The sequence below is a fragment of the Ursus arctos genome, unplaced genomic scaffold (genome assembly GCF_023065955.2).
Source record: "Ursus arctos isolate Adak ecotype North America unplaced genomic scaffold, UrsArc2.0 scaffold_1, whole genome shotgun sequence".
NCBI classification, from domain to species: Eukaryota; Metazoa; Chordata; class Mammalia; order Carnivora; family Ursidae; genus Ursus; species Ursus arctos.
Genome location: NW_026622763.1, coordinates 100,260,165 through 100,278,114, shown reverse-complemented (window position 1 = coordinate 100,278,114; position 17,950 = coordinate 100,260,165). Strand labels below are relative to the sequence as shown.

Below are 17,950 nucleotides of genomic sequence, written 5' to 3'. Positions count from 1 at the left end.
TGTGCTTTGTGCCTACTTCCCATTTTGTTACACAGAATATTAAAAAGATGTGGACTCAAGAGGAAAGATTTAATAAAGAAAAGGTGATCATTTTTACGATTTCATCAAAGATAAGCAAATCTGGCTATTATTTGACTGCAAGCGCAAGGCAGTAAAAAATACAGTGACTTCCAGGACATTGTGGTGTCACTTCTTTGACCTGTGCTACAGCACTTTGACCCATTGGTGCTTTTGCACCATCGGTGCAAACATCCACACAGTTGCTCCGGGAGCAGCCATGAGAGTGAATGGAATTGTTCAATATTGTGAATGTTTCAGTGCCATTTGGGTTTGTTTCCAAGCATTCACATAAAAGATGGGTGCAGGGGCAGGGGTGGGGGGGTGGCTTGTGTGGCTCAGTCCGTTAAGTGTCTGCCTTCGCTCAGGTCATGATCTCGGTCCTGGGATCAAGCCCTACGTTGGGCTTCATGCTCGGCGGCAGGGAGCCTGCTTCTCTCTCTCCCTCTGCCTGCCGCTCCCCACCTCCTATGCTCTCTCTCTCTCTCTCAAATGAATAAATAAAATCTTTAAAAAAAAGAAGTTCTCGGATTAGCTGGTGCTGATTATCAGATGAACACAAGCAAAATGGCGAGGCCAGCCACTTCTACTGACTTGTCCGTGTGTAAGACAAAAGTACAGTCCTGCAGAGAAGATACTAAGTCAGCCTTCATGTCTGCAGCTAAATCTTTAATATGACAAGCTACTGTATCATTAGAAAGCGGCGCTGATGTGATTCCTTTTGCTGACTCTCCATCCAGCAGGCATTCAGCGGCGTCAGCTGTACGGGCGCCCGAGCCCATTCCAGGCAGTTCGGCGCAGTCACTTCCCCGCACGGCACTTCAATGGCTTTTGCATTTCTCATTTGAAAGGCTGTAATGATCAATTTTTGGCTTTTAATGAACTCATCACATCTACATTTTAAATACTCAGTTCCCTTTTCTGTAAACTCGACATTATTATTCTCAAAATGGTGCCACAACTTTAAGAGGCACCAAAAAGGTAAGGATTTTAACATCATAAAGCTGAGGAAAAGATAAATCTTGAGAAATATTTTGTTTTGTGTTTATACTTTTTTTAGTAGATTTCAGCTTCCTCTTTTTCAGCGTCTTGAGGTTTAGACGGTGCAGCTGTGGGCTAGGAAAGTAAGCTATCTAGTGTCCTTTTTTAAAGCAAATGATCCATCCTTGAATATAATAAAAATATAAGTAAATTTTTTAAGTTTTAGAATAAAATACTATTAAATTCTAAAATCATGAGTTTTACAGAAATTTTAAAATGTATAAACCATCCGGAAGGATATTTTTAAATTATATTGTAAAATAAGCGAACAAAGTATCCCTACCTCTTGCTTGTGTTTCCACGTAGGAAAACTTCAGGACATCAAAATGATTTATTCCATGATAACGAGGTTACATAAATTACAGCAAGTGTAACAAAGATAGCTAGCAAGAGCACAGTAGAAGTACTGAGAATGAACTGAGGCAACCTCTGAAATCTGAACGTATTTATACCCTAAACCTACTACTGAAGAACATTCTAGAAAACACAAAAATAGACAAGCATACATTCCACTAGCCGTCAGAGCACTGACATCATGACAGATTATGTAGCCTCTGAAACATTCCACTGTTCACTTGTGAAAGAACGAGGGGAAAGGCAAATAATGCCTTAGGATCATTATGAAAATAATTTTGACCTCACAGACTGCCAAAAGGGTAACAGGAACCCCCTGAGAGGGCCCACAGCACACTTTGAGAACTGCTGTACTAGAGGAATCTGAAGGAGGGGGTCACTGGAAGCTGAAGTGGCCTTGAAGGCTGGGCGAGATTTGGTTAGGGGGCTGGCCCTGTGACGGGGGCAAGGGCAGAAACATCGGCTTGCGAAAGCCCAGGAGGAGTTCAGGTTCAACAGTCGTCTGAAGTAATCGGGTGACGGGGGGACAAGATCTTGACGGACAAGCTAATAAAAGAAGCTGTGAAGTTCACGCTGTTAAGTTCCACCTCTGCAAGGCGGGAGGCAAGGCTGGCAGACAGTGTGTCCCAAGCGTCCTTCCTACTGGAAGCACGTGTCCCGGCAGCACAGGATGGAGCAGAGACCAACCCCGTCTCCCTGTGGAGCCTATCAGAATCTCCCAGGGAGGGGTTGCAAACTCTCACCCTCCTACCCTGCCATCACCAAGCAAGCTCCGTGAGCTCAGGGCCCTGGTCCACCCCCATCAAGCTGTCCCCACGCCCTTGGCACAGTGTCTCCCGCTGGGCACAAAGCAGGAGCCTGAGGAGCACGTGGGCGAGAGCCCCCTCGCGGTGGGGTGGTGGCGGTGAGTTGAGCACCACAGGCGGCACCACACCGCAAGGCTTGGACCCAGGAACAGCCTGGAGAACGAACGTGGAGGTAAGTAGAGGCGCACGTGCAGCACGTTTAGGGCCGGGAGAAAGGAGCAGAGGGCTGGGAAGGAAGCCCCGGCCAGGAAGAACCAGGACGTTAGAGGGGAAAGAGCTGGACGTTCGCTGACCGGGAACATGCTGGTGGGTCGAGCTGTGTTCTGTCTGCACGAGCACCCCCGCTGCCGAGTCCAGTGCTTGGCGCAGAGTAACTAATAAATAGAGTTTGGAAATGAATTAACAAGGAGAAACAGGGTAGCAGCTACGGGAGTTGCTTCAGAAGGCTGTCTTCGGAGGCAGGAAGACCAGGGGATGGAGTGGGGGGAGGTGGTAAATGAAGAGTTAAAGAAGTTTGGTGGCTGCCAAGGACAGAACCAGGATGGCACTAAGAAGGACAGTAGGATGAAGTGACGTTTCCTTCAAGGAGAGATGGATGCAGGTACGGAAAGAAAATGGACGGGGATTTGTGAAGAGGAGACCCCGAAGGTGCGGGAGAAGGAGGAGACGGGAAGGACCACAGTCCCTGCCGACGGGAAGGAGCGAGCGATGGAAATAAGGTATCACCTGCCTCTCTGAAGGTGGAAAGGAGAGAAGGCAGGGCCAAGGACGGGGAGATTTATTTAAAGCAGGAGAGAAAAGCAGCTGTGAAGTTTACGCTGATAACTATTTCTGCAAAGTGGGAGGCAAGGTTTGAAGATCCAGGGTGAGGGGTGCAGGAAGTAGATGAGACGATAAGTGGACTGTGAAGGCCGTGGCGGGAAGCCAGATGAGCCTGGCCGGATTCTGCGGTGCACCAAGGCAGCGCATCTGAGCATGTTCTCCCGTGATGCTCTGCACTCTGCCCCAGGGAAGAGGAAGTAGTCTGCCAGTCCAGCAGACACTGAAGGTGGGGGGGGGGGGGGTGCCATCAGGTGTCACTTAGGCCGTCACTGATCCCAGAGACCAGAGGGGGCGGACCACCAAGTACAGCCACTGGGTCAGAACAGGAAGACACGGGTCTGAGGAGCCCCGGGTTAGAGCAGAGAGCAGAGTCACAAATGCTTGGAACAAGGGAATAAGGAAGTCTCCTTACTTCCCTTAAAAGGGAGCCTGGCCTCACCCCAGAAATCTCAGATGGAAATGCTGCAGAATAGCCTGCCATGTTGGCCACGTGGGAGTGTGGCTTCCAGGGCAGAGGTCTCCAAAGTCAAAACGTCCACAAACAGTGAAGTGAGGAGAGAATGCTGCAGCTGAATTAGGAAGGCTAGGAACGGAAAGGAAAGGAAAGGAAACCAAGGAAAGGAAAGGAACCCAGGAAAGGAAAACTGAGTCACGCGGAGGACAGAGATCACTGGAAAGGCATTAAAGGTGCCACAGAAGAACTGTATGGACCTCCAATAATGACAGGCAGGGAGGGTTGGGTTGAGGGTCTCCAACTGGCACTGAGTAGGCCCTTCTGTTGTCAGGTGAAGTAGAAAAAGGTAAGAGTCTTTGGGAGGGACTGGTTCCCAAGTGGAGGAAGTGGCAGAAAGAAGAGGGGACTGGGTCTGAAAGTCCCGGTGAGCCGTTTTCAACCCTCCACTCAATCCCTTACTAGGGTTTCCTGAAGAGTGTGTGAGGGTTTGGAAAAAGAATTAACTCCTTATTATTAAATGAACTTAAGGTACTTGTTTATAGAAAAAATGGGGGGGCTACCTGGGGGGCTTAGTCAGTTAAGTGTCTGCCTTCGGCTCAGGTCATGATCTCAGGGTCCTGGGATTGAGCCCCACGTCAGGCTCTCTGCTCAGTGGTGGGTCTGCTTCTCCCTCTGCCTCTGTGATCTCTCTTGCTTTCACTTTCTCTCAAATTAATAAATAGAATCTTTAAAAAAATGGGCAATAATTTAATTCATCAAGAACATATGTGGAAAAATCCTCAACAAAATATTGGCAAAACACATCCAACGATACATTAAAAGAATCATTCACCACGATCAAGTGGGATTTATTCCTGGGATGCAAGGGTGGTTTGATATTCACAAATCAGTCAATGTGATACATTGCATCAACAAGAGAAAGCATAAAAGCCATATGATTATTTCAATAGATGCAAAAAAAGCGTTTGACAAAATATAACATCCATTCATGATAAAAACCCTCAACAAAGTAGGTGTAGAGGGAACATACCTCAACATAATAAGGGCTCTATATGAAAAAGCCACAGTTAACATCATACTCAATGGGGAGAAACTGAGAGCTTCTCCCATAAGGTCAGGAACAAGACAAGGATGCCCACTCTCACCACTTTTATTCAACATAGTACCAGAAGTCCTAGCCATAGCAATCAGACAACAAAAAGAAATAAAATGCATCCAAATTGGTAAGGAAGAAGTAAAACTTTCACTATTTGCAAATGACATGATACTGCATATAGAAAACCCTAGAGAGTCCACCAAGAAACTATTGGGCCTGATTAACAAATTCAGTAATGTTGTAGGATACAAAATCAATATACAGAAATCCGTTGCATTTCTATACACTAATAATGAAGCAGCAGAGAGAGAAATTAAGGAAACAATCCTGTTTACAATTGCACTAAAAAGAATAAAATATCTAAGCATAAACTTAACCAAAGAAGTGAAAGACCTGTACTCTGAAAACTATAAAACACTGATGAAAGAAATTGAAGACAGCACAAATGGAAAGACATTCCATCTTCATGCACTGGAAGCACAAATAGTGTTAAAATGTCTATACTATCCAAAGCAATCTACAGATTAAATGCAATCCCTATCAAAACATCAACAGCATTTTTCACAGAACTAAAACAAATAATCCTAAAATTCATATGGAACCACAAAAGACCCCAAATAGCCAAAGCAATCTTTTTTTTTTTTTTAAGATTTTATGTATTTATTTGACAGAGATAGAGAACACACAAGCAGGGGGAGAGGCAGAGGGAGAAGCAGGCTCCCCACTGAGCAGGGAGCACAATGTGGGGCTTCATCCCAGGACCCCAAGATCATGACCTGAGCCAAAGGTAGACACTTCACCAACTGAGCCACCCAGGCGCCCCCAGCCAAAGCAATCTTGAAAAAGAAAAACAAAACTAGAGATACCATAATTCCAGACTTCAAGTTATATCACAAAGCTGTAGTAAACAAAACAGTATGGTACTGGCACAAAAATAGACACACAGGGGGCGCCTGGGTGGCTCAGTCGTTAAGCGTCTGCCTTCGGCTCAGGGCGTGATCCTGGCGTTCTGGGATCGAGCCCCACATCAGGCTCCTCCGCTACGAGCCTGCTTCTTCCTCTCCCACTCCCCCTGCTTGTGTTCCCTCTCTCGCTGGCTGTCTCTGTCAAATAAATAAATAAAATCTTAAAAAAAAAAAGACACACCGATCAACAGAACCGAATAAAAAGCCCAGAAATAAACCCAAAATTATATGATGTCAATTAACTTTTGACAAAGGAGGCAATAATGTGCAATGGGAAAAAGACCATCTCTTCTACAAACGGTGTTGGGAACACTGGACAGCTACATGCAAAAGAATGAAACTGGACCACTTTCTTACACCATGCACAGACATAAATTCAAAATGCATTAAAGACCTAAATGTGAGACCTGAAAACATAAAATTCCTATAAGAGAGAACAGGCAGAAATTTCTCTGACATTGGATGTAGCAACATTTTTCTAGATATGTCCTCTGAGGCAAGGGAAATAAAAGCAAAAATAAACTATTGGGACTACGTTAAAATAAAAAGCTTCTGCACAGCAAAGGCAACAACCAACAAAACTAAACAACAACCTACTGAATGGGAGAAGATATTTGCCAAAGACATATCCGATAAAGGGTTAGTATTCAAAATACATAAAGAACTTACACAACTCAACACCAAAAAAACCCAAATAATCCAATGAAAAATGGGCAGAAGACATGAACAGACATTTCTCCAAAGAAGACATTGAGATGGCCAACAGACACATGAAGTGATGCTCACTGTCACTCATCACCAGGGAAATGCAAATCAAAACCACAATGAGATATCACTTCACACCTGCAGAACGGCTAAAATAAAAAATACAAGAAACAATGAATGCTGGTGAAGATGTGGAGAAAAAGGCACCCTGGTGCATTTTGGTGGGAATGCAAACTGGTGCAGCCACTGTGGAGAACAGTATGGAGTTTCCTTAAAATTTAAAAAATAGGACTACCCTAGGATCCAGTAATCACACTACTGGGGATTTATCCAAAGAATACAAAAACACTAATTTGAAGGGATACATGCACCCATGTTTATTGCAGCATTATTTACAATAGCCAAATTATGGAAGCAGCCCAAGTGTCCATTGATCAATTAATAGATAAAGAAGATGTGGTATATATATATAATGGAATATTATTCAACCATAAGAAAGAATGAAATCTTGCCATTTGCAACAGCATGGATGGGGCTGAAGTGTATTATGCTAAGCGAAATAAGCCAGTCAGAGAGAGACAAATACCATAGGATTTCACTCATACGTGGTATTTAAGAAACAAAATAGCAAACAAAGGGGGAAAAAGAGAGAAAGACAAACAGATTTAACTATGAGAACAATCAGATGGTTACCAGAGGGGAGGTGGGTGGGGGGATGGGGGACATAGGTGAAGGGGATTAAGAAGACATTTATCTTGATGAGCACTGAGTAATGTATAGAATTGTTGAATCACTATACTGTACACCCAAAACTAATATAACACCCTATGTTAACTGCACTGGAATTAAAATTTTAAAAATAAAAAATAAAAGGCACTTGGGTACCTCAGTTAGGCGACTGCCTTTGGCTCAGGTCATGATCCCAGAGTCCTGGGATCGAGTCTCTTATTGGGCTCCTTGCTCAGGAGGGGAGCCTGCTTCTCCCTCTGCCCCTCCCCCCTGCTCATGATCTCTCTCTCTCTCTCACTCTGTCATAAAAATAAAATATTTAAAAATAAATAAATAATAAAAAAATAATTTAGTTCATCAAAAGCTTGGAATATTCTCTGGACATCTACATTAGAATGGTCTCTTATATTGTGCTCAGGGCCTAATAATTTCAAATGACCTTGGGTAAATCCTATCACCTTTTCAAATTCCACTGGTCAAATGCGGTGTTGGCTCTGAAAGGAGTGATATGTGGCACTTGTGGTTCAGAACACAGACTTTAAGTATAGATTTACATCTCAGCTTTACCACTTATTAGTCATGAAACCTTGGGAAGATTGTCCCTCTTGGAGAATAATTTCAGCTTTGCAGGCCATACGGTCTGTATTGGGACTACTTAATACAGCCATTGTCATGTGAAGGTGGCCATAGATAGTACATAGACTGTGCTCCAATAAAACTTTATTCTACAGAAACAGGTGTCTGGTCAAATTGGGCCTACGCCATAGCTTACAGATCTCTGATTTATTAGACAGAAATAATAATCACTTACCTTCAAGGGTTGCTGTAAGAATTAAGTTGATTGCTACCTGTTTCTTGGCACCCAATAGACACTCAACAAATGGAAGCTGCTATTCTCATTCTTTCTTATTATTCTTATTCTTACTCTTATTCTTACCATTTCTAAGGTCATTCTAACTCAGTCTGTGACCACGGATCTATGGCTGTAAGACTTCCCAGAAGTGCAGAAAAAATTTCACAACTGAAAATTACTTCTCTGAATGGAGATCCATGTGGAAGGAACACAGATCTGGGAACATAATAAACAGGAAACGTGGGAGTTCTCTGTGCTCCCAGCCCTGAGGGTTCCACGTTACAAGGACAAACCAGTGCTATCGCAGTGGGTGATCTCATTTCAAAACAATAAATATGTAAAGCTAAGAGAACAATTTTACTTTGTAAGATGACCTGATACATGGCATCGTGCTCCTAACTGTCAGGGCGCCTTTTTCTTTCACGCAGTGGTAGCTTGTGTACTTAGCGTTTTTAACATCCAATGGAAGACCTTCGTTGTCATTTGAAACCAACTGTTCAGAGCTGAAAAGCTTGGATATTCTCCCACGGTATATTATCTTAACACAAACTGAAGATAAATGTCATCCCACTAAAGCTCAGAGCAAAAAACTATGCCGCGCAAATGTTTATGTTTTTAGTAAGCTTGTTCTATATTAGTTTTCGGTGTCTTGGGAGTCAGTTTGGGGTAATTAATGAGGGCTGGTGACTATCTTGGACAGAAGCAGCTCGGAAAACAATAATAAGTGGAGACTAGTGAGTTGTCCCTACCCCGGCTTCCCATCCTTCACCCCAATCACAGTCTCAGTCTGGGGCGCCTGGATGGCTCAGTCGGTTTCAGTGGCTGACTCTTGATTACGGCGCAGGTCATGATCTCAGGGTCGTGGGACCAAGCCCCATGTTGGGCTCCATGCTCAGCACGGAGTCTGCTTGTCCCTCTCCCTCTTCTCCTCCCCCTGCTTTCTCTTTCTCTCTCTCAAATAAATAAATAAAATCTTGTAAAAAATTCATGACCTCAGTCTAAATTCTTGAGTCTACTCAGTGCACAATGTTTTGGATTCCATATAAGTGGGGTTGAATGCACGTACTATGCTAACCTGTTCAGGAAAAAAAAAGCAGTAACCGAACTTGATATTAAGTAAAATATATTTATTTTTTTAGTTTATAAATTTTCACATTTGCTGTTGTTAAGTAGTTGTTCTTACAACACTAAACGTATAAATCATCAGAAAATATCAGCATTTTGCTTTTACTATTACAATGGTAAATGAGAACAGAGTAGAAACACTTTTGACTTAAAAGATGAGAAAGGGCAAGATTATAAAGTGCTGTGGCATTTCACTGTGCGATGGTATGTCATACACAGAGCAGAGTAACTCGTCCACATGAAAGCTGTCTGTGGAGGCAGAAAGGCAACACCATAGCTATCTAATCCCATCCGATGGGACTGCCACAGGGGATCTAACACGGAAAATGAGGCTGGAGAAGAGGGGCAAAATGTTTCAACCACTGAGAATATCAGTCCCCTGCAGGATTTTAGGTGGGCGATCATGGTATTTTTTTTTTTAAGATTTTATTTATTTATTTGACAGAGAGACAGCCAGCGAGAGAGGGAACACAAGCAGGGGGAGTGGGAGAGGAAGAAGCAGGCTCCCAGCAGAGGAGCCTGATGTGGGGCTCGATCCCGCAACGCCAGGATCACGCCCTGAGCCGAAGGCAGACGCTTAACCGCTGTGCCACCCAGGCGTCAATTTTTTTGACCAAAAAAAATTATAATCAGGCAATAAGGCACCCAAATTATTAGGGCTGATAATCACTTAGATAATCTAATAACCTGTGTTAATTTCGACTATTGTCAGCAATAGTCAACGTATCAAAAGCTCATTTTTCATTGTTATTTACCGTTCGCATCTATTTTTATGTTATAATAGTTTCCATACACGGTAAGAGTTTGCAAAGGGTTTGGTTTGTGTTCTTGCTGATTCATGTTGAACTAGAACACCGTGTATGTCCGTAAGCTTTCAGAGTCTCAGTTACTTGATTAAACAGGACATATGAAATGCTTAAGCTGTTGACATATTTGCATCGATGTTACGAAGGAGCTGTAACTTTATATTTATGTAGTTATGTTGCGTACCAAACCATACACACGGTCCTTGCGCACACATGGTGTTAATCTATGTTCTGGCCCTGAGCGAAGTCGGGGACTTTGGGGAGAAACAAGGCTGCAGGATCTGTGCAGAAGTGCGTGGCCCCTGCGGGCCGGCCCGTCACCTCCAACACCCTGGCAGAGGCCCTCCTGGGTGGCGAAGGCAGCCCAGCTCTCTCACCAGTTAAACCTTTGCTCTTTGCTTGGACTAAATGCAGACACAACTCTGACAGGCTCCTCATCAGCCGGGAAGCAGACTGCACTCGATTTCACAGATGTCGCTGGAAATCTATAACTGAGTTTTAAGGGGGTGAGTTTTAAGGGTTGGGGGTTAAAACCTGATTTGATATGAACATAGGTTTAGTAAGAAAGAAAAAAGAACCGATCACTAAAATTGTGGCTCTGAGCCACTCAGGAGGACTTGACTGGGGAGATTGGCTGAAGCCGGAGGCCTCAAGGCATCTCAGGAAATTCCTCTGCACGGGGAGCAGGTGGGGCGTATGTTATTTCTTCCCGGTACTAAAGTGCAGGTTGCAGGGAAGAAACTGTGATGGGAAGTTGACAGCTACTTTTTTCTGTAGCCTAAAAGGAATCATCAGATGATTTGCTGCTTTGAGTGTCAATGTCAGGGGAGGCCGGGGGTGGGAGGGGGGGGTACTTTATCCTCAGGAAAGCGTGGGAAGAAAACAATTTGTAAATTACCCATCTCAGGAAGGTAGAGTTTCCTCCCGACAACGGTACTGTTTGTATCCCTCTTCCAAGTTAACAGACTATAAACCGTACTTAGGTTTTCACTCGGTTACCCACAGCTTGTGATCTGAAAAACCCCTGGGGTAGAAGGGGTAGCTGTCCACGTTCCTGGGGGGAAGCGGGGTGGGCAATGTCCCTCTAAGGAAAGTTTATAGGTTTATTTGACAGTGGGAAGTCTTGGGGAGTTGGGCTCTGGAGAGGCCCTGCAGGCAGAACAGTGGACGTTGCTCCGGCCACACCACAGGGCCAGATCCAAGGCTGTCCACCTGCAGGGACGGAGCCTGGCATCCAGGGGCCACATGACAGGGCCCTGAGTTCAAATGTCGGGGAATAGAGGTGCGAAGGCGGCCGTGCCCACCGGACTGCCTCCTGTGGCCCCTGGCCCTCGCCGTTTCCCGCAGGGACGCGAAGCCACCTATGTCAGGCAAAAATTCAGAAGCGCACTCATCCTTTCAAATGCCTAGACAAAAACAGGTATATAGTAAAAACCTGCAAATAATCATTTATTGTTTGTTTCTATACAGCGGAAGCCTCTTTTCTTATGGGTGTCACGGGCTTCCTGTCCCGCAGCCCTTTGCTGGGGCCACGAACCGGACCCTCCAACAGGGGGACGGTGGTTCAAGCGAGGCACGGCCTAGTGGGGCAGGGCTGCCGTGTGCAAACGCTGTACGCTCTCCCGATGGCTCCTTGAATCGGCAAGTTCAAGTCTGAGTTCTTAGTCCAAGGAAACGGAAGAGATTTGGACACGGAAGGAAACTACAGCCATGCCTCGCCCCCCCTGCGGGTAAGCAAATGTGTCCCTAAAATGTACTGTTTCTCTGGCTTCCTTGTCTCTGTCTCCTCTTGCGGAGCTGCCGCTGGAGCTGCAGCTTGTTGGTGAAGAACATCTGCCTCCAGCCTATGTCCTCGGCCAGGGCCCGCATGTCCGGCGTGACGGTGTCACAGGCAGACTGCACTATTGTCTCCCACAGTTTGTCAGACGTGCACAGCTGTGGGCGGCAAGAGGCAGAGGCGGATTCTGTCAGACACGGGGTAAGTCAAAGTCATTTACTCACAAAATCACTGTCCCGTTCCCGCCGCCTGTGAGATACCGGAGGACCCGCGATGCGTGCACGAAGACGCCCCAGCCACGGTTCCCGCCTCCTTCCTTTCCTCTTGGAGGAAGGGCAAGTGCATGAAGGCCTGAAGGACAAAGCAATATTTGATTCACGGAATAAACCAAGTCCTGATCTCATTTAAGATGAAAAATGCAAGATAGCTATAAATAGTACATATACAACATTGTGGTTTTTTTTTTTTTAAGATTTTATTTATTTGTCAGAGGGAGAGAGAGAGAGAGAGCATAAGCAGGGGGAGCAGCAGGGAGAGGGAGAAGCAGGCTCCCCACTGAGCAAGGAGCCCCACGCAGGACTCGATCCTGGGACCCTGGGATCATGACCTGAGCCAAAGGCAGATGCTTCACCGACTGAGCCACCCCGGCGTCCCATATACAACATTATACAGTTAATTTATATATAATGAGCAACATTATATTGTTCATTTCCAATGAACCACACAACAAAGGCTGACAGCAGTGTGGCCGACCGACCTTCCACCCAGTGCAGCAGTAGCTTCTCAGGTGGGAGCCTTGCTAACTCCTGCTAGGCTTGCCTCCATTTTATTTTATTATTACTGTTTTTTTAAAAGTAGTCTCCACGTGGGGCTTGAACTCTCAACCCTGTGATCAGGACCTGAGCTGAAACCAAGAGTCAGTCACTTAACTGACTGCGCCACCCAGGTGCCCCCTGATTTCCCCTTTCATCAGTTCCATTCAGTGGTGGTTAGTCAAGAAAATCCGGAGGTGGAAGGTCCTAGGCACGGTGGGCAAGCAACAAGGAGCCCAGAGTTCTTTAAGCACGCTGGCCTGGGCCTCCCTTCTGCTCAAGCCCCCCTCAGACATGCCCCAGCTCTCCGAACTCCCACTGACACTTTTCTTAAAAGAAGGCAGAGAAAAGCAAGAAGCCCGTGGACCCCTCCAAGATCAAAAACTGATGGAGCATATGCTGAGAGCAAGAAATTTTGTGTCCATGACTGCATTTATTCATTTATGTATGTCTGTTTCATGAATTATTTATTGGAGTCAAATAATCTGAAGCGATCTCGTATGGGATATAATGACGGAAGGGAAGGCATTCGGTCGACTTACACACAATGGAGCTGAAGGCCCAAGGCGCGCAAGGAAGGCAGATCCGTATCTAGAACAGGCCAGGATCCGGGAAGGACGAATTCTGCTTCCTCCATGAAGGGTCCGGTGTTACTCACCGAGCACCAAGGGACTGACTGGACCCCCCTGGAGTACAGCCTTTATTGGGGGCTCAGTATTAGTCTCCCCTGTGGCACTAGCCCGATTCATCTTGATAGGAGGCGGCTCCTGTCGAGGCCACACGCAGGCCTCATCCTTGCCAAGGGCCGTTTCATCATTTATGAACCCAGCGGACAGGAGGCTGGCTGGGGAAACGCGGGGACTGACATCCACAGAGCGGAGCACGTGACCCGTCCAGTTACGGAACACCTGCTCTGCGCGAGGTGCCTTTTGCTGAGCAGTGACACGGGACACAAATATCTTTCTCCTCCGGCTTAGGCTGAGAAGTCCATCCAAATACCTCTTGCCTAGGAATCACCACTCATCTCCAAATCCGGTTCTTTGCGAGGCTTTGACCATCCAGCCAAAACCGTAGCCTATGCCCAGTAGAAATCCAAGAGCCATTTTCAAAAGCAGAACAGTTTTCCTACAAACAAATTCTGTCGCTCTAAGGCCCGGGCGGACAAGCTGTACTTCTCGGGAGGGGCGCTGCAGGTCTCAGCAAGGACCCAGGGAGGCTGCGGCCACGTAGGCTGCAGACGCCTGGCGCAGCATCGAATCTGCTGGCTCAGGAGAAGCCAGTGGCACAGCTGCTCACAGCACAGTCCCGACCAGCAGCTGCGCCCCACTTACCACGGGCGGTACGTGGAGAAGCACACTCAGTTGTATACGTACCTTGAAAATGAGAAAAGACCCACAAAGAGCTGTGGCTGCTTTTTTATGGTAGGAAGTAGACCTGAGGCGTGGGGTCTTAGGTAACTTGCTGAGACGGCAGGCCTCTCCATTTTTGCGCAGTTCATCTCCACCCCCTTGCATGCAGAGATCTCGCCAGAGCATCGAAGCTGTCTGCCACCTCCTGCTCATCGGCGTGACGTCATCAATGTTGAGCAGCACGTAGCGAGGTGACAGGACCGAGAGCTCTGTGAGGTAAGACCCACAGCCAGAGAACCAACATAATCCTGATGCAGAATGAAGAAGGTATACTGTCATCCCCATCAGGGGAAAGCAAATCTGTTGTGGTGTCCTTAGTGGCAAGTCCAGGAAGACACAAGGATGGCGTGTGGTGGGTGGTGGCAAGGGAGGAGGTGAGAGAGGGCTGGACTGTGACATATTTTGAAGGCAGAGCTCATAAGACTTGCGAATGAATTAGATGAGAAGTAAGAAGAAAGAGAAGAATTAATGATGAGCTTTTTGGCTTGAGCACCTGGGTGAATGGTGTTGCCAATGACTGAGAAAATAAGACTGTGGGAGAAGCAGAATTGGTCAATAGATACGTGGCGGAGGGAATATCAAGAGGTCTGGTTTTGACATGTTAAATCTGTGATGTCTATACTCCATCTGGAGTGTTGAGCACGCAATTAGACTTAGAAGTAAGGAGTTCGAGGGGCCAACCTGGCCTAGAAACACATGTTTGAAAATTATCAGTGTGTAAATACTATTTAAAGCCCTGGGATTAGATGCTATCACATAGGGGTGACTGTAGAGAGAGAAAATGCCCAGGGAAGAGCTCTAGGACATTCCGACATGAAAGCAGTCAGAAAATAAAAAAGTTTCCAGCAATAGAGACTGAGAATAAGGAAGAAAACCCAGACAATCCAATGTCTCAAAGGCTGCTGAAAAGACAGGAATTTAAAATTGGTGCAAGATCGTGTGCAAAGGGCAACCTTGACAAGAAGTTTCAAAGGCACAGTGGGGACTGAATGCCTGGCTAGAGTGAGTCCAAGAAAGGACAGGAGAAGAGGAAGTGGATATAGCAGGTACAGTGACTCTTTTGAGGGAATTTTGCTTGAAGAGCAGAGTGGGGAATTAGGTCAAGGCATTTTATTTTTTTAATTTATGTGCTGATGGAAATGCTCCAGCAGAAGGGGTAAAACTAGTGACAGGGACAGCTGCATGAGCAAAGTGGCTGAACAGAGGACCTGAAGTGCACAGGTGGAAGTGTGACCTTGGGTAAAAAGGAGGAGAACTTCTTACTGGGACAGGAAGTTCACAGAGTCAATGGGTAGAGGGATGAGGCGCTGGTAGAAGAGGGGAAGGGACAATGGGGCAGTTCTCTGGTGACTGCTTCTAATTCCTCCATGAAATAAGAGGCCACAATATCAACTAAGAGTGAGGAAGGAGACTTCAGGAGAGAGAAGAGAGTGTAACACAGACATCTTGGAGGGCAAAGGAGAGTAAGAAACTCAGCTTCTTAGCCAAAAGGTATTTTATGTATAGTGTTGTCTTTGGTTCTGAGTCGGTTCTTAATGCCAGACATATGTTCAAAAAATATGGTCCCAAGAAACACGGAAAAGAGGAGAAGTAAAAGGATGAAGGCCTCTTCTTTCTAATACTGAAGATGTGAAAGCAGGGTGCTGTGTTCGAGACCGCACACTACGATGACCCTGCCTGTGGATATCTGAATCTTGTGTGTGTGCTGCTCCATTCTGGATATCCCGTTTGTCACAGAGCCAGTGGCACTCAGAAATACTGCATCTGTTGTCCCCCATCTCCTGGCCCCCTGAGGTTGGGGATGGGGCTGCAGAGGTAGTTCTGGTCACAGCGCTAGCCATAGAAGGGCTATATCCAAACACAGTACGTGAACCTGCAGCCATCTCTTCCCTGCCAGTGTCTGAGGAGACGGCGCATTTCAGAGGATGCAGTCCAAGATGGCGGCACCTCTAGTCCCAGACAGTCCCCTGAGCAACCGGCCCTGGCCAGTGAGAGGTCAGGAGAGCAGTAGCCTTCACCCCCTAACAGTACAAATAGCACCACATCGAAGGCTGGATGCCCCAAACGTTTCAGAGAGCATGGTGGGTGGGGAAGCCCAGCTGCCTCCCTTGAGTCTGGGAGGAAGGCCTAAGTGATTACACACACACACACACACACACACACACACACACACACACACAGACGAGCTGGTGTCCGCTCCTGCCCTGGACACAGTCCTGCTCTGCCTGTTGCCACCACCATCTCTACCTGTCCCTCACAAGTTGCACCCTGCCCTGAGTACCAGGATTGGAACCCACCCCAGCATTCAACAGCTGTGTGAAGGGGAACCGTGGGGGTCCCTGATTTCTGTCCTCCTACCATGAGCCACCATTTCAGCCCACCTGGCCCAGAGCCCGCCACCCACTCTCCTCCCCACCCCCAGCCCCAGGCAGCCAAGCATTCCCAGTGGCACCACCCGAGGCCTGGCCTTGGCTCTGTCCTGCCTTGCTCCCCCGCACCCTAACTTCCTTCTGGGGAGGACGGAGACATGTAAGCGTTATCTCCATTTCAGGACCCCATTGCATTCAGTTTTGAGCAGAAAGCAGCCAGGATTTTTTACTTTTATACTTTCCTATATTTTTATGCTACTCTAAAAGTACTCTAATAAGGGAAAAGAAAGAATTACAAACAGAAATGTATAGTATAAGGAGGCATAATCACTTAAGAACCTTTCTGCATAAGTGTCAAAGCAAAAAGTATGATACATTCACATAATGGTTACTGTGACACGGCAACACTGAATCTTCTGATATTGACAGCCCCCCAAACATTCTGATATCAGTCAAATTATTTGTTAGCTTATCCCATCTTCAACAGTCCTTCAAAGTCTAATTTCTCTACTTGGATCACAACGTATTCTAAATATAAGCAACAAAGGGAAACTCTTGAAAATGTCTTAATGTGGAAAAATTAAACGGATCTTCTGATCCTCTTTTAAAAGATTTGAACTCTCACACCAGGGTAGATGACTACCCCATTACTGGCACGATACGTTTCGGGATATCAGTGTGTCTCATATAATGAAGATTATTGAAGAAAACTATGAGATTTGGAGGAAGAGAAAAGAATTCTCAAAAGAGAGCTGAAATTTCCACCAGTGTAACTTCATTTGTGACTCATATTTTATACTGGAAATATTTACAGTTTGTTTTATATTATAAATTGGTCTACATAATACCCCATTTAAGACGCCCAAACCCTGCGGCTCTTTGCTTGGTCAATGCCAGGCTAAGAAACACAAGGTATGATGCATCCTGGCTATGGTTCCAGTTACTTTGATCCGAGGCACAGCTAATCATGGATTTAGCTCCCTCTGGTGGTGGTGCATGAACTTAACACACACGATGCTATCTAAAAGTTGAAAGGGATTCTAGGGCTTATCTAGTTAAGACTTCAAGACCTCTCCTTTTACAGGAGATTATGCTAAGTGAAAGAAGTCAGGCAGAGAAAGACAATTATCATATGGCTTCACTAATATGTGGAGCATAAGAAATAGCATGGAGGACATTAGGAGAAGGAAGGGAAAAATGAAGGGAGGGAAATCAGAGGGGGAGACGAACCATGAGAGACTATGGACTCTGGGGAAACAAACTCAGGGTTTCAGAGGGGAAAGGGAGTAGGGGAATGGGTTAGCCTAGTGATGGGTATTAAGGAGGGCATGTATCGCATGGAGCACTGGGTGTTACAGGCAAACAATGAATCATGGAACACGACATCAAAAACTAATGATGTACTGTATGGTGACTAACATAACATAGTAAAATAAAAATAAATAAGTTAAGCATTTAAAAAAAGATCTCTCCTTTTACAAATGGGGAAATTAAGGCTCTGAAAGAATAAGGCTGGGGGTGCCTGGGTGGCTCAGTCAGTTGGGCGTCTGCCTTCAGCTCAGGTCATGATCTTGGGATCCTGGAATCGAGCCCCTTGTCAGGCTCCCTGCTCAGTGGGGAGTCTGCTTCACCCTCTTCCTCTTCCTCTGTGCTCTCTCTCTCACTCTCTTTCAAATAAATAAAAAAATCTTAAAAAAAAAAAAAAAAGGGTGTTGCCCCAGGCTCCTAGCGGGGAGTGGCTGATAGAAGAACAGAACCCAGCTCTGTCCT

General features: G+C 46.0%; 1 protein-coding gene and 1 long non-coding RNA gene across 8 annotated transcripts in view; one reads left to right on the top strand and one right to left on the bottom strand.

Annotated features, from left to right (window-relative positions):
• Positions 1-1,771: 1,771 nt before the first annotated feature.
• Positions 1,772-17,623, top strand: LOC130542320 (uncharacterized). Of its 2 annotated transcripts, none has more exons than XR_008956802.1 (2): positions 1,772-2,430; positions 11,284-17,623. It is a non-coding gene; the product is annotated as an uncharacterized LOC130542320 (long non-coding RNA). The 2 variants fall into 2 exon arrangements; XR_008956803.1 differs by lacking the exon at positions 11,284-17,623 and adding an exon at positions 2,845-4,987.
• The window catches only part of FBXO36 (F-box protein 36), an 86,289-nt gene continuing 77,327 nt past the window's right edge, over positions 8,989-17,950 (bottom strand). For 3 of the 6 annotated variants that reach the window (XM_026491769.4, XM_026491766.4, XM_048214144.2), the window contains exon 4: positions 8,989-11,748. In XM_026491769.4, coding sequence (XP_026347554.1) covers positions 11,560-11,748 — 189 coding nt within the window. In that variant the 3' untranslated portion in view covers positions 8,989-11,559. Of the gene's footprint in view, positions 14,021-17,950 lie in introns of all 6 variants that reach the window. The other 3 variants (XR_008956799.1, XM_057305447.1, XM_048214145.2) reach the window with 3 other exon arrangements.